At 41.5% G+C, this 13,391-nt stretch overlaps 1 protein-coding gene across 1 annotated transcript; it reads left to right on the top strand.

Annotated features, from left to right (window-relative positions):
- Positions 1-11,561: 11,561 nt before the first annotated feature.
- Positions 11,562-11,782, top strand: LOC129144156 (26S proteasome complex subunit SEM1-like; the record flags this gene model as incomplete). The annotated part of the gene is made up of 1 exon (XM_054685376.2): positions 11,562-11,782. A coding segment is annotated over exon 1 (186 nt), but the record flags the coding sequence as incomplete, so codon positions are not given.
- Positions 11,783-13,391: the final 1,609 nt, after the last annotated feature.

Raw genomic sequence — 13,391 nt, 5'->3', positions numbered from 1 at the left:
GTATTTCCAAAAAGGGAGGTAACATAAGAAAGTACCTAGAACTTTGGCCTCTGGTGGATGCATCCATGCATCCATCCATCCATCCATTATTCATTCAAAATTGTGTTCAAAAATCTTGCAGTCAATCTCTAGAGAACCTACTAGGGTTCAAAGATTATTATCAGATGTTTCCAGTTCTTGAAGAGTTTCTATGTCATAACTGGAGCAGACTCAGTTTTGAGGCATGGCTGAGAATAAATGAAGGAAGGGGGATTACGCACCAACTTAACTACTATGCAAAATATCACAGATTTGTAGTAGAAGAAAGATGCATAAATAACTGTATCCCTGTGTCATCCATGCTATTAGATTGGTGTAAAAGGCATTGTGGTTTAATACAATATAATAAATATAATAAAACTAGGAGCCCAGAGAGGGGACAAGTTGACTCTGCCTGGGATGGAGGAGGAAAGCTTTTCAGAGGAGCCCAAGTTTCACCTGGGTGCTGATGGCTAATCATGAGTTGCTCAGATAGAATGGCAGAGAAGACACTGTAGGTGAAAAGAGCAGTGTGCACAGAAGCATAGAGATGAAAGATGCAGGGCAGTTTTGGTCAATGTCAAGGGTTCCGTGTGTCTGGCTTGTAGGTCGCGGGAGATGAATGCTAAGAGGAAAGACTAGAGAGGTGGGTTGGGATTTTGTATGCCAACCTGAGGCATTTTAATTGTATTCTGTAGGTAATGGGGAGCTATTGAATGTTTATAAGCATGAGAGTAACATGATCAGATTTATGTTTTGGAAAGATGGCTGGAGAAAATAAAGGGGGAAAGAAACTAAATTCATTATTTTTGTCTAGCAAATATTTATTGAGTACCTACTATGAGCCAGGAATCTTCTAGGGGCTAGGCATACAGCATTGAATAAAACTGGCAAAAACTTTTGCCTTCACGCAGCTTCAAGTGGTGGAGGGAGACAGTTTATAAACAAAAATATATAATCATTCAGGTGGTCATAAGTGCTATGGAGAAAATGAAGCAGGGAGGGAAGATAGAAATAGGCTTTGCCCCTATGTAACCTCCCACTGAGAAGGAAGGGAACATTTGGGCAAAGACCTGAAGGAGATGAAAGGGCAAGCCACGTACACATCTGTGGGAAGAACATTTTAGGCAGAAGGAATTGCAAACATAAAGTCCTCAGTGTATTATGAGAGCTCTGCAAACCCCAAGGTGACAAAAGAGACGGATTAAAGACTTGAATTCCTATGTTTATACAAAGGGGCATTGAGCCAAAGAAATACTGATCACCTTTTATATATCATTCAGAACTTCCAGTCATTTGTTTAAAAGTATTTGAGTATGACAGGCTAGAACAAGATTTTCTTTCATAGGTCATTGTTGGGCCAGAATTTTGGAGAGAGGTAACTGTGTTTTCTCCTATCACCATAGACCAGCAGTTTTTCATTTAAGCAGTAAAGTCCAGTTATTATTCTGAAGCCAACAAAATGTATTTCTGTGTCTCATTGTAGTTTTAAGCCATTTGTTTCATTTTTAGATGCTCAAAATCTTACTTGATGACCACATTTAAGGGAAATTGCCTCCAAACATAAGAAATACACTGGCTTGGATGGCACACGTGGAAATTAGCAAGATGAGTGGAATTGGGAATGTGTCTGCTGATCATGATCTAGCTGAGTGTACTGCACACACAAGAGATAAAAATGAAGCCAGAATCTGGAATGAGATCATTAGTGTATACCATCCTGGTACTGTAGTCAGACCACACACATATTTAATGCACTGAACCCACCTTGAAATGCCCTCAGCCTTAAGGGAACAAAGTACTAGAAAAAATAAGGGGGAGGGAAGGATGCTGAGTGATCCATAATGCTGTCAGTGTCACAATCCATCCTGAACAGCAGAATAAAGTTAATAGGGAAAGTTCTTTAGTGCTTGTTCAGCTGCCTGCCACCCAACTCTGTGGCAGAAAAGCAAGGAGGAAATATATACATCATTATAGAATGTATCAATAATAAATTATAGAAAAGCCTTTCATATAAGGAGTAGTTCCCTGTATTTATTTGAAGTCTCAAGCTTTAGGATTGTGTATTTGACCACTAACTGCCAAAAATGTAGACACAATCTTAAATAATTTTTAAAGACTATTGATATTTTAGTAATAAATTAGATTAACAATGTGAGTCAAAACTGTTGAAGACAGAAATTGTAAAATGTCAAGAGAAAGAAATAATATTTTTCCTTGTGTCCAATAAATAAAAATTGCCTTGGAATAAACACTAACCCTATTTATAGCATACATAAGAAGCATCTCTGGAAGTCAAATAGTCTATCTGAATTATGTTTCGGCTCAGAGAATTTCATGGTTAGAGTAGAACGTTTTCATTCCAAATCTATGTATCTTTTAGTTCCTAAAAATATTTCCTAAACTCTTCCAGCGTTACACTACTTGGTTCTAGAGTCAAAAACTCATATAATTCAACTAACAGCTATCAAACATTTATTTAAAAGTCAAACACCTTCTATGTGCAAGGTGCTGACTAGGCAAGGTACTGGAGGAAATTCAAATTGAGTAAAACTTAGTACCTGCCCCCAAGGAGGGTAAGGAGGTCGGCAAAAAGTCGGCACAAAGGGTCACAATACGCTCAGCGGGGTTCAAAGGAGGGACTTCTTTGACCATGGGTTAAAGAAGTCAAAGAAGGCTTCAAGGAAAAGTGATGTCAGATTTTAATAGGCAAAAATGGGGTTGTTTTGAGTGGGAATGGGGAGGCAATTCGGGTAAAAACAAGGGCATATCTGAGAAGAGCGGTTCCCATTTTGCTGGAGTATGATGTATCCGTATGAGAGTCGTAAGACAGAGCTAGGAAGGTGGACTGCAGGCATGGAGTCTCTGGGCTCAGATGTCAGCCTGAGGAGTCAGGACTAGATTCAGTCGACAGTGGGACTCCACCAAAGTCGATGTGACATGATGTGACATGACACTGCTCTATTTATGCTCTGATGCCCATGCTTTTGTACTCAGTTGCATTTGCCAGCTGAAAGGGTGAGGCTGGTTGTCCAGCCCTTGCGGGGAGAGACTGATTCTGTACCACAGATTTACTTGCAGGACAGAGCACAGTAGGGGTCATTTGGGTCTACCTCCCCCTTCCCTCTTGGGCCCCCCTTGCACACACAGGGGCAGTCTAGCTGCTGAGTGTGGTCTTTGTGTCCTGGATATTAGATGTCATCTGAGCTCCTTAATATTTTTCCGAAGTGAAGAAAAAAAAGGTCACCCGCAAATATTTATTTAGTGCCTACGAGATGAACAGCGGCAGTTTGCCCTGCTCTAGATCGGTGGTAAAGTAGCAGTTCCAGCCAGAAGCCAAATAAAAGCTGGAGCTCATGTCAGAAGAGGAAAGGGCTACAGATGTACACCGCTAGACAGGCTGTGGGCTCTCTGCCTCTGCAGTACTGAACTATTATATATTGTCTTCTCAGCTAATTTTTTTAAGGTCTAATTTAGGAAAAGCAGGGAACAGTATTAGGTATTTAGAGAGATTCAAAAGAAATGGTAGCCATTCCTGAAATACAGAAATTCAATAGAAACTTTAACCTATAAATAATATGCGCCATATAACATATGATATAAAAGTTGCATATGAAGTCCTGGAATGTTTTCTGCCATTCCTAAGGGATGTTCAGCACATATAAACCTTGTTTAGGTGTCATCTTACTGGTAGGGGGCTGTTGCGCTCCATTTGTCTGTTCGGAGCACCAGAAGCTTGGCTGCAGTGGTCAGTTGGGTCTACAGATTTTTTGTTTGTTTGTTTGCTTTTTACAGAATCTAAAATGGTTGTTTAACTTGAGACTTTTTAAAGATACAGAAACCTTAATTAGGAGTGATTGTAGAATGAGATCTTTACAGTAGAAGCTCATATTTGATAAGACCAAAACCAGTAATGAGCCAATTAATCAAAATATTTGGTTAAAGTCCCAAATTCTAAAAACTATAATAACATGGCACATGCAAATTCATTTGACAATATTTAAATGCAGAGTCAAGACCTCCCCTCTATTCTAGTATAAATCTGAATTTTGAAGTCTTTTTTGCATAAATCACATCCATAACACATCTCTCTCCAGTTTCAATTTATCTAAAGTGAATCAGACATTTCTCAGACATTCTGAATCTAGACCATGTTGGGGTTTTTATGATTCCTGTTCCAGTCTTTTAAACTTTTCTTACTAACACCTATTGTAATAGTCATTTTTTAAAATCGAGACTTTCCAGAGCATTCAACTCTGTTTCAGAATAACAACTATACTCTTTTCTGCTCATCTAGTTTGACAATTTTCATAATATTTAATTAAAATATGCTTAATTTAATTAATTAAAATACTACAATCACAAGTCTAATTAACCCAAACAGGCCTGGGAACAAACACAACAGACTCTTGGTTAGTAAATAACAGCAGAAGTGGGAGCAGAAGTCCTTGGATACATTGGAGAGTAGTTACTGCCCTCAAGTGCCCAGCATGCTGTGCATATCAGAAAATTCGGTTCACAGAGGGAACGGAGAGCATCTGTGAATCTGGCAAGTTGGTTAAGTTGAAGTCAGTTGAGAACTTTGGTATAAAGTCAGCTAAGCAGTTAATGTGTATTTAACTACCTAATATATGCTGTGTGCTTCTGGATTAACATCATTAAAGGACTGGTTAAATTCACACGGACATACACATACCTAAAAGCAGAAATATTTTTATCAGATGTACATAAAGGAAATGTTAATTCTGGCCCTGTTGGAAGCTTCCTTCTCTCTGTGAATATTCTTGAGTGTTCTATCCTGAATGTCTATTTGTGGTGTAATATCTATATATCAGTATTTTCGTATTAATCACAGAAGTTTAAAATATCTCAATAAAATATAGATAGTATTTACTTTACAGACTTTTATAAGAATTAGCAAAACAATGCATGCAGAGTGTTTAGCTTTAGCTCTCTCTGTCCATTTTGCTTTTGAGTACAATTATCCAATGTTCCGGCTTTTAGTACAGAGTCTACGACTAATAAATGTAGAAGGAATAATAGAAACAGGAAATTATTATTTTACAACCACCATAATAATTACTTATTTCATCAAAAATTATTAATGGATGCTAAAATCATTGGATGAAAGAACATTGGGAAATAAAATGTTCAAACAATTTTACCTCATAGATTCTTATTTATTACTAAGGGAAAATGTACATTTAACAATGGAGAAATCTGGTGGCTACTGCCTTCACCAAGAGACATACCTAGCGCCACCAATGAGGTACAAACTCACATTGAGAGGTCCCTAATTTGATGCACACAATGTCATCTGCCCCTCCTGAAAAAACCCAAGTTTAACCTAAATCTAAGTATGAGAAAATAGTCAAACAAATCAAATTGAGAAACACTTTGCAAAACAAAACATCGGTAACAAAATACATGTATCAATGTTGCAAACTAGAGAGAAAGACTGGGAACTGATGTAGGTTAAAAGAGACTGAAGAGGCCAAACACGGTGGCTCACGCCTGTAATCCCAGCACTTTGGGAGGCCGAGGTAGGCAGATCACCTGAGGTCAGGAGTCGAGACCAGCCTGGCCAACATGGAGAAACCCCCTCTCTACCAAAAATACAAAAATTAGCCAGGCACGGTGGCGGGCGCCTGTAATTACAGCTACTCGGGAGGCTGAGCAGGAGAATTGCTTGAACCCAGGAGGTGGAGGTTGAAGAGACAATTGAAGAAATTTGAATATGGCCTGTAATATGTAATGTTATCATATCAATGTTAAATTTCCAGTCTTACGGTTATGTAAGAGAATGTCTTTATTATTAGGAGAAAACTGTCAGCAAAATAATGTGTATGCATATAAAAGCATATATATACACATACACATAAACAAATACACCTACACATATGTACAGAGAGAGAAAGCAAATGTAACAAAATGTTTAGTAATTGGGAAATCTAGATAAAGGTTATATGGAGGTTCATTTTACTATTCTTGGAACTTTTCTGTAGCTTTGTAATCTTTCAAAATAAAAGCTGGGGAAATAAAGGCATATCTGTAGCTTTAGTACTGCTTTTCTTAATTTGCAGTTACACAGAGCTGTGCAATGTTAGACCAGCCAGTATGGAATCTGCAAAATTTTCCTCTGCTATTATCCAGAAATAGGTTTGCTTTGTGATGTGCAGTCTCTCCCATAGCCACCACCCACCCATACTAGAACTTGCAAAACCGAAAATTGTCTCTTGCAGAATAAAGCAGAAACAGCCTTGACATCTTTAAGTAGATTATATGCAGATTTTAAGAAAACTTGCTAATGGCAGAAGATATAGTAAAATGCTGGACTTCTCTTAGGGCCTCAGGGCTGCTTGCCGGGATCCCCGCTAACTGCACGGAATAGTAAGCTAGTCACCGGAGTTCCCTATGCAATATATCTATACATCATTGAGAAGATCAGGAACAATAAACTGACCAAAAAGCCAACATAAGAAAAGAAAGGTTGATGGCAGTCCTGTGAGACATGTCACTACCGAACCAATGACGACTCCTTCAGGAGAAGTTACCTGACCACACAGGCCAGAAAAAGCTTGCTCAGCTGGAGGCATCTCAGTGGAGATTCCAGTGCCCAAGAGCGAAGGGTCAGCCCTGCCACCCGCCAACAGAGTAACGACGTGTGCACAGTGGGGCATCGCCACCATGGAAATGTGGTGTTTCCTCGCCTCACAAGCAGTCTTGTCGGCAGGATCCAAATACAAGAAAGGGAGTCCTAATACCTTTCAGGTCAGGAAAACTACCAAGGTAAACTCCAGATCACAAGATGAGAAAATTCAGACAGGCAAGAGGTACGAGGGAGTGGTGGAAGGCTAACTTTCTGCCTGGAGGGTTGACTGTGACAAGCCCAGTTCTTAAGAAGAATGCTTGAGAGTTACTGTCTTAGAGCTTGACAAGTTTGTGTTTAGTAATTCCCTTCTTTTTCAACCTAAGGTCATACTTTTCTTTTGGTGGTAGAGAAAAAGAGAAGCTGAAGACAACAAATGATAGTGAAGAGACTGCTCCCCACCTGCACAGGCTATGTCCTGTAGTCTCAGGATCAGAGCAATGAGAACGGTATAGGAAGGTTATAGAGCCTCTTGCTTTTGGTGTGAGAGAATGGTCATGTTTGTTTGAGCCAGACTTTGGTAGTCTAGAATGGGAAGACATTTTGAACGACAATAACAAAAAAGTCAGTCTTAAGGAGAAATGTAAAAACCAAAAAGCCAACATGAACAAGCCATGGGAAGTACTAAACATAGGCACAATTGTTGCTGCTCCTACTTTATTATATGTGGATTTTCTGCTTCTAGAATCATGTCCTTCAGGAATCACAAACATTCTCAAGAACAGAAAACATCAAAAAATAAAGGAATGCTTTAAATATGGTAACGCACAGGGGATAATAATTTCTAAACTTTCTGAGTACTTACTCTGTCCCAGGCACTGTTCTAAGTACATTATCTCATTTACTCTTGAATTCTGTGTGTTAGGTGCTATAGGTCCCATATTACTGATGGAGAAACAGAGGCATAGAGCAGTTAAATAGTCTACCCATGGCAGAGCCAGGGTTTGAAGACAGGTGGCCCACATGCTCTTAACTCACCATTTTTGCTTAGCCTTCTAAGCAATATCTATGAAATCATGCTTTTGCTAGTCTATAGGGTTTTAAAATTTTAAATTAAAACAAACACATAACTATTAAAATCTCTTGGGTTGCAGCAGTATGAATGGCCCACTTTGGGAAAGAATATGAGGCTCCTATTTCTGGCCTCAGAATCACTTGGGTGTAGTAGCGAGAAAGGCAGATTCCTCAGTCACACCATAGATCTACTGAATCAGAACTGTAGGCAAGGGGCTGCCTTTTAAACAGGCTCTCCAGGACATTCTTGTGCAGCCTAAAGTTTAAGAACAATCCCATTATGGGTCCCCCTAAAGGACGTATAATGGTCAAGGGTTCGCTATTGAATCTGAGATAATTAAAGAATTTAAGCAAGATAATGGGGATAAAATCCAGGACCGTACCAGACCACCCTAGGAGAAAGCTGTGGAGACCATTAGAGATAACCTGGATGATGGTGGAGGAGAAAAGCTAATGGCTGCAAAATAAATGAAATCCCTAGTTTCTTTTGTACCAAGAATGATTCCCCAGGAGAGTTGCTTTGCGGTCTTGTTTGAGTGACAGTTTTTACTGCTGATAAATCTTATCAGAGAATGTATTAAGGTAGCAGTATGTGATGGTCAAGGTTAAGGTGCCTAGAAAGGGAGAGATGGAAGGCTTCCAGAAAATCAGAAGTCCACAAAGAAGAGGCGTGACTGCAGCCCAGGGCCCAGTAGAACCTGATGGAGGGAGCCATTTAAGAATTGGAGCTGTGGGCAAAGCAGAAGTTGGCTGACCCATGGAAATCAGAGGTACAACTGGAGCTGCATGAAGAAAGCTTTCAATTTTGTGTATCTGCTAGGAGAGAATTTCTATGTAGGGAGAGACCCAGCCTTTGCTGAGAAGATGTTTTGGTAAGCCAGCATGTAAGGAAGCCTTAGGGCTTGGTTTCAAGGTAGAGAAGAAAGCTCTTCTGCATACTAAGCAGGTGGAGTTGGAAAAAGCCTCGGGGAGGGGTAGCTGTCAGAGGAGGGGTTTCTGCAATCTCCTGATGATAGAGAAGAGGTGTCTATATGGATGTCTCCAGTGAGGTGCTGACATTGTGTGATTTGACCTTTTTGCACAAATTACCAGTAAAACACACATATCAACAATATATGGATGACTAGATTCCTGCAAGCTGGGGTGTGGGGTGATATAGTTTGGCTCTGTGTCCCCACCTAAATCTCATCTCAAATTGTAATCCCCATATGTCGAGGAAGGACCTGATGGGAGGTGACTGGATCATGGGGGCAGTTTCCTCTTGCTGTTCTCATGATAGTGAGGGAGTTATCACAATAGTGAGGGAGTTCTCACGAGTTCTGATGGTTTAAAAGTGGCAGTTTCCCCTGCACTCTCTCTCCTACTGCCATGTAAGACATGCCTTGCTTCCCCTTCACCTTCTGCCATGATTGTAAGTTTCCTGAGGCCTCTCCAGCCATGCAGAACTAGGAGTCAATTGAACCTCTTTTGTTTATAAATCGTCTGGTCCCAGGTAGTATCTTTATAACAGTATGAAAACGGACTGATACAGAGAATTGGTACTGGCAGAGTGGGGCACTGCTATAAAGATAACCTGAAAATGTGGAAGCAACTTTGGAACTGGGTAACGAGCAGAGGTTGGAACAGTTTGGTGGGCTCAGAGGAAGACAAGAAGATGTTGGAAAGTTTGGAACTTCCTAGAGACTAGTTGAATAGTTTTGACCAAAATGCTGGTAGTGATATGGACAATGAATTCCAGGCTGAGGTGGTCTCAGATGGAGATGAAGAGGTTATTGGGAACTGGAGCAAAGGTCACTCTTGCTATGCTTTAATAAAGAGATTGGTGGCATTTTGCCACTGCCCTAGAGATCTGTGGAATTTTGAACTTGAGAGAGATGATTTAGGGTAGCATTTGAAAGCCACAAAGCATTCAAGACGTGACCTGGCAGATTCTGGAAGTGTTCAGTTATATGTGTTCACAAAGAGATGGTCTGATATTGGAACTTATGTTTAAAAGGGAAGCAGAGTGTCAAGGTTTGAAAACTTTGCAGCCTGACCATGTGGTAGAAAAGAAAAACCCATTTTTCTGGGGAGGAATTCAAGCCAGCTGCAGAAATTTGCATAAGTAACAAGGAGCCGAATGTTAATAGCCAAGACAATGGGAAAAATGTCTCCAGGGCATTTCAGAGATCTTTGCAGCAGCCCTTCCCATCACAGGCCTGGAGGTCTAGAAGGAAAAAAATGGTTTTCTGGGCTGCTCCACGGCCCCCTGCTATGTGCAGTCTTAGGACTTGGTGCCTTGCATCCCAGCCACTCCAGCTCCAGCCATGGCTAAAAGGGGCCAAGGTACAGCTTGGACTGTGGCTTCAGAGGGTGCAAGCCCCAAGCATTCGTGGCTTCCACAAGGCTGGGCCTGCAGGTGTGCAGAAGACGAGAGTTGAGCTTTGGGAGCCTCTGCCTAGATTTCAGAGGATGTATGGAAACACCTGGATGTCCAGGAAGAGGTCTGCTGCAGGGGTGGAGCCCTCATGGAGAACTTCTGCTAGAGCAGTGCATAAGGGAAATGTGGGGTTGGAGCCCCACTGGAGCACTGCCTAGTGGAGCTGTGAGAAGAAGGCCAGCATCCTCCAGACCCTAGAATGGTAGATCCGCTAACAGCTTGCACTGTGCACCTGGAAATATCACAGGCACTCAGTGCCAGCTGGTGAAAGCAGCCATGGGGGCTATACCCTGCAGAGCCACAGAGGCGGAGCTGCCCAAGGCCTTGGAAGCCCAGCTCTTGCATCAGTATGCCCTAGATGTGAGACATGGAGTGAAAGGAGATTATTTTGGAGTTTTAAGATTTAATGACTGACCCATTGGGTTTCAGACTTGCATGGGGCCTGTGGCCCTTTTGTTGTGGCCAATTTCTCCCATTTGGAACAGGAACATTTCCCAAATGCCTGTACTCCTATTGTATCTAGGAAGTAACTAACTTGCTTTTGATTTTACAGGTTCATAGGCAGAAGGGACTTGCCTTGTCTCAGATGAGACTTTGGACTTGGACTTTTGGGTTAATGCTGGAATGAGTTAAGACTTTGAGGGACTGTTGGGAAGGAATGACTGGTTTTGAAATGTGAAAAGGACATGAGATTTGGGAGAGGCCAGGGGCAGAATTATATGGTTTGGCTCTGTGTCCCCACCCAAATCTCATGTCAAATTGTAATCCCCACATGTGGAGGGAGGGACATGTTGAGAGGTGATTAGGTCATGGGGGTGGTTTCCCCATGCTATTCTCTGATAGTGAGGGAGTTCTCATGAGATCTGATGGCTTAAAAGTGGGAGTTCCCCTGCAGTCTCTCTCTCTCTCTCTCTTCTGCCACCATGTAATACATGCCTTGCTTCCCCTTCACCCTCCATCATGACTGTAACTTTCCTGAGGCCTCTCCAGCCATGTAGAACTGTGAGCCAATTAAACCTCTTTTGTTAATAAATTACCCAGTCTCAGGTAGTATCTTTAAAGCAGTGTGAAAACAGACTAACACAGGGGACTGAGAGTTGCCTTGGTATAGTCAGTGCTTAATCAATTAACCCATGCAGACAAAGGGACAGCTGCTAGGTGGCTTATATAATCAATGGAGAATTTGCAGGTGTGTAGACCCAGCTAGAGAATGGAGATGGCTTTGTTTGAACACATTGCTGGGGTATGTGTGACAATGCAGGTTTATGAGGGTCCTGAAAGACACCAAATGAGGCCCAAGAAATCGAGTCCAACTGGAGGTGGGCTGGGAGAGAAGTATCTTGTGAGGAAACATTTTTGGAGGAATTTCACTGAGAAACAAAAGTAGAAACTTCACGGGGCTACCGCCAGGAACAACCAGGCTACAGAGTTTGTAGTTCATAAGTACCAAGATGGTTTTCTGCTGATCTGGGAGGTGTTGGGCACAGACAGTCGAGATGTCAGAGAAAAAGCAGCTGGTAGACTTAGGTTTCTTAGAGGAAGATGATGAGTTTGAAAAGTTCCCTGCCGAAGACTGGGCTGACTTAGATGAAGATGAAGATGCACATGTCTGGGAGGATAATTGGGATGATGACAATGTAGAGGATGACTTCTCTAATCAGTTACGTGATGTTCTTTCTGTTTTATCGTAGAGCTGAACTAGAGAAACATGGTTAGAAGATGGAGACTTCATAGCGTCCAGAAGAAGTGTTGAAGTAACCTAAACTTGACCTGCTTAATACATTCTAGGACAGAGAACCCAGGATGGGACACTAAAAAAATATGTTTATTTCATTATCTGCTTAGATTTATTTGTGTTTTTGTAACACAAAAAATAAATGTTTTGATATAAAAAAATAAATAAGTACCAAGATGATGCAAAGGAAGAAATTTTCCCCTCAAGATGGACAAATATCTAAGCAATTGGGAGGTGCATTCTCTGGTAACATGAGAGGTTTGTACAAGCATGAAGCCAATCAATGTAAAGTGATACCTGTCATGGGACAATGTAGAAACCTTGCTTGAAGAGGGTTTGATAAAGAAGGCAAAAGGAAAACATGGAAAGAGGATCTGGCACCCTAAAATGAGCACAACCCTAACATGTGACCTGGAAGCGGTTCTCTTTCTGTTACGGTGCAGTAGCACAAGGCCCTCTGGACCCATCGACTCAGTTACTTCCTGCCCAGCAGCCCCTGGTCTTTCAGTTTAACTATTTCACACAGATTTTCCAAGTGCCTTTATTTTCTCAAAGTCTGTTATTCCTCCTCTAAAATTCTGAAATCTGTAACTTCTATTTATTTTTAGCCCCTTTTCTACTATATATGCATCATTTTGAATTTTTATTCCATTCTTAATACTAGGGGTTCTCAAGAATTTTCCAACCCAACTTGAACTTTGGATTCCCATTTCCCTTAGTTTTTACATGAAATCTTTCAAAAACTGTACACCTCCCACCACCCCCCCAAAATTCAGCGTAGCTAAAAAGGAAGGGAAAGGAGGCTGGTATTCTATGGAACTGACTAAGGCGAACACCAGGTTTTAGGATGGGTGAGGCTGTATACTCTGGTAGATAACACCATGAAATTTGACTTTACTCTTCCAATTTAAATGATACAGGTGTCAATGAAGATATGAGATGATATCAAGTTTGTTAAGATTCAATGAATATGCCTCTGAGGGCTTCCCTAGATTTCCCCATGTAAATGCATTAGGGAGATGATGAAGGTCAGCTCTCTAAGATGTGAAGTTGGCTAGGCTGAGGGAGCATCCAAAGGGCACTTTTGCTGTATTTTGTACCTCCTACTATGTCATCCTGAGACTCCAACAAAATTACTTTATATGGTGGCAAAAATGGCTCTGGGCTAGCATTGTCATCTGGATCTAGCATTCAGGGGTCAGGAACGGTTTCTTATGTTACAGAACTATGTTGCCAAACCAGCCACGGATTATAGAATCATCCCTGGGCATGGTAAAGTGAACAGTCACACCACAACATTGTGATGAGGACCAGTCTGTGGGCACGTGCTATCACACAGCTGGTGGGCCAAGAAGCCTAGGAGGCACTGAGCAGGGCAGGTCTGGCTTGGCCACCACCAGTAGCTCAGCTGTTTGAGGAAGGAGGGCTTGCAACTGAATGTTCAACGGTGAGGAAGAGGAAGGGAGGCAGTGCAGATCTGGTGTTGCAGAGCAGTTCCAACTGGCCCTGACACATTGCTGAGATATGCTGCATATTGCAGGGAAACATTGTGATTG

Source organism: Pan troglodytes, chromosome 4, assembly GCF_028858775.2.
Source record: "Pan troglodytes isolate AG18354 chromosome 4, NHGRI_mPanTro3-v2.0_pri, whole genome shotgun sequence".
Lineage (NCBI taxonomy): Eukaryota > Metazoa > Chordata > Mammalia > Primates > Hominidae > Pan > Pan troglodytes.
This window is presented reverse-complemented; position numbering and strand designations above follow the sequence as displayed.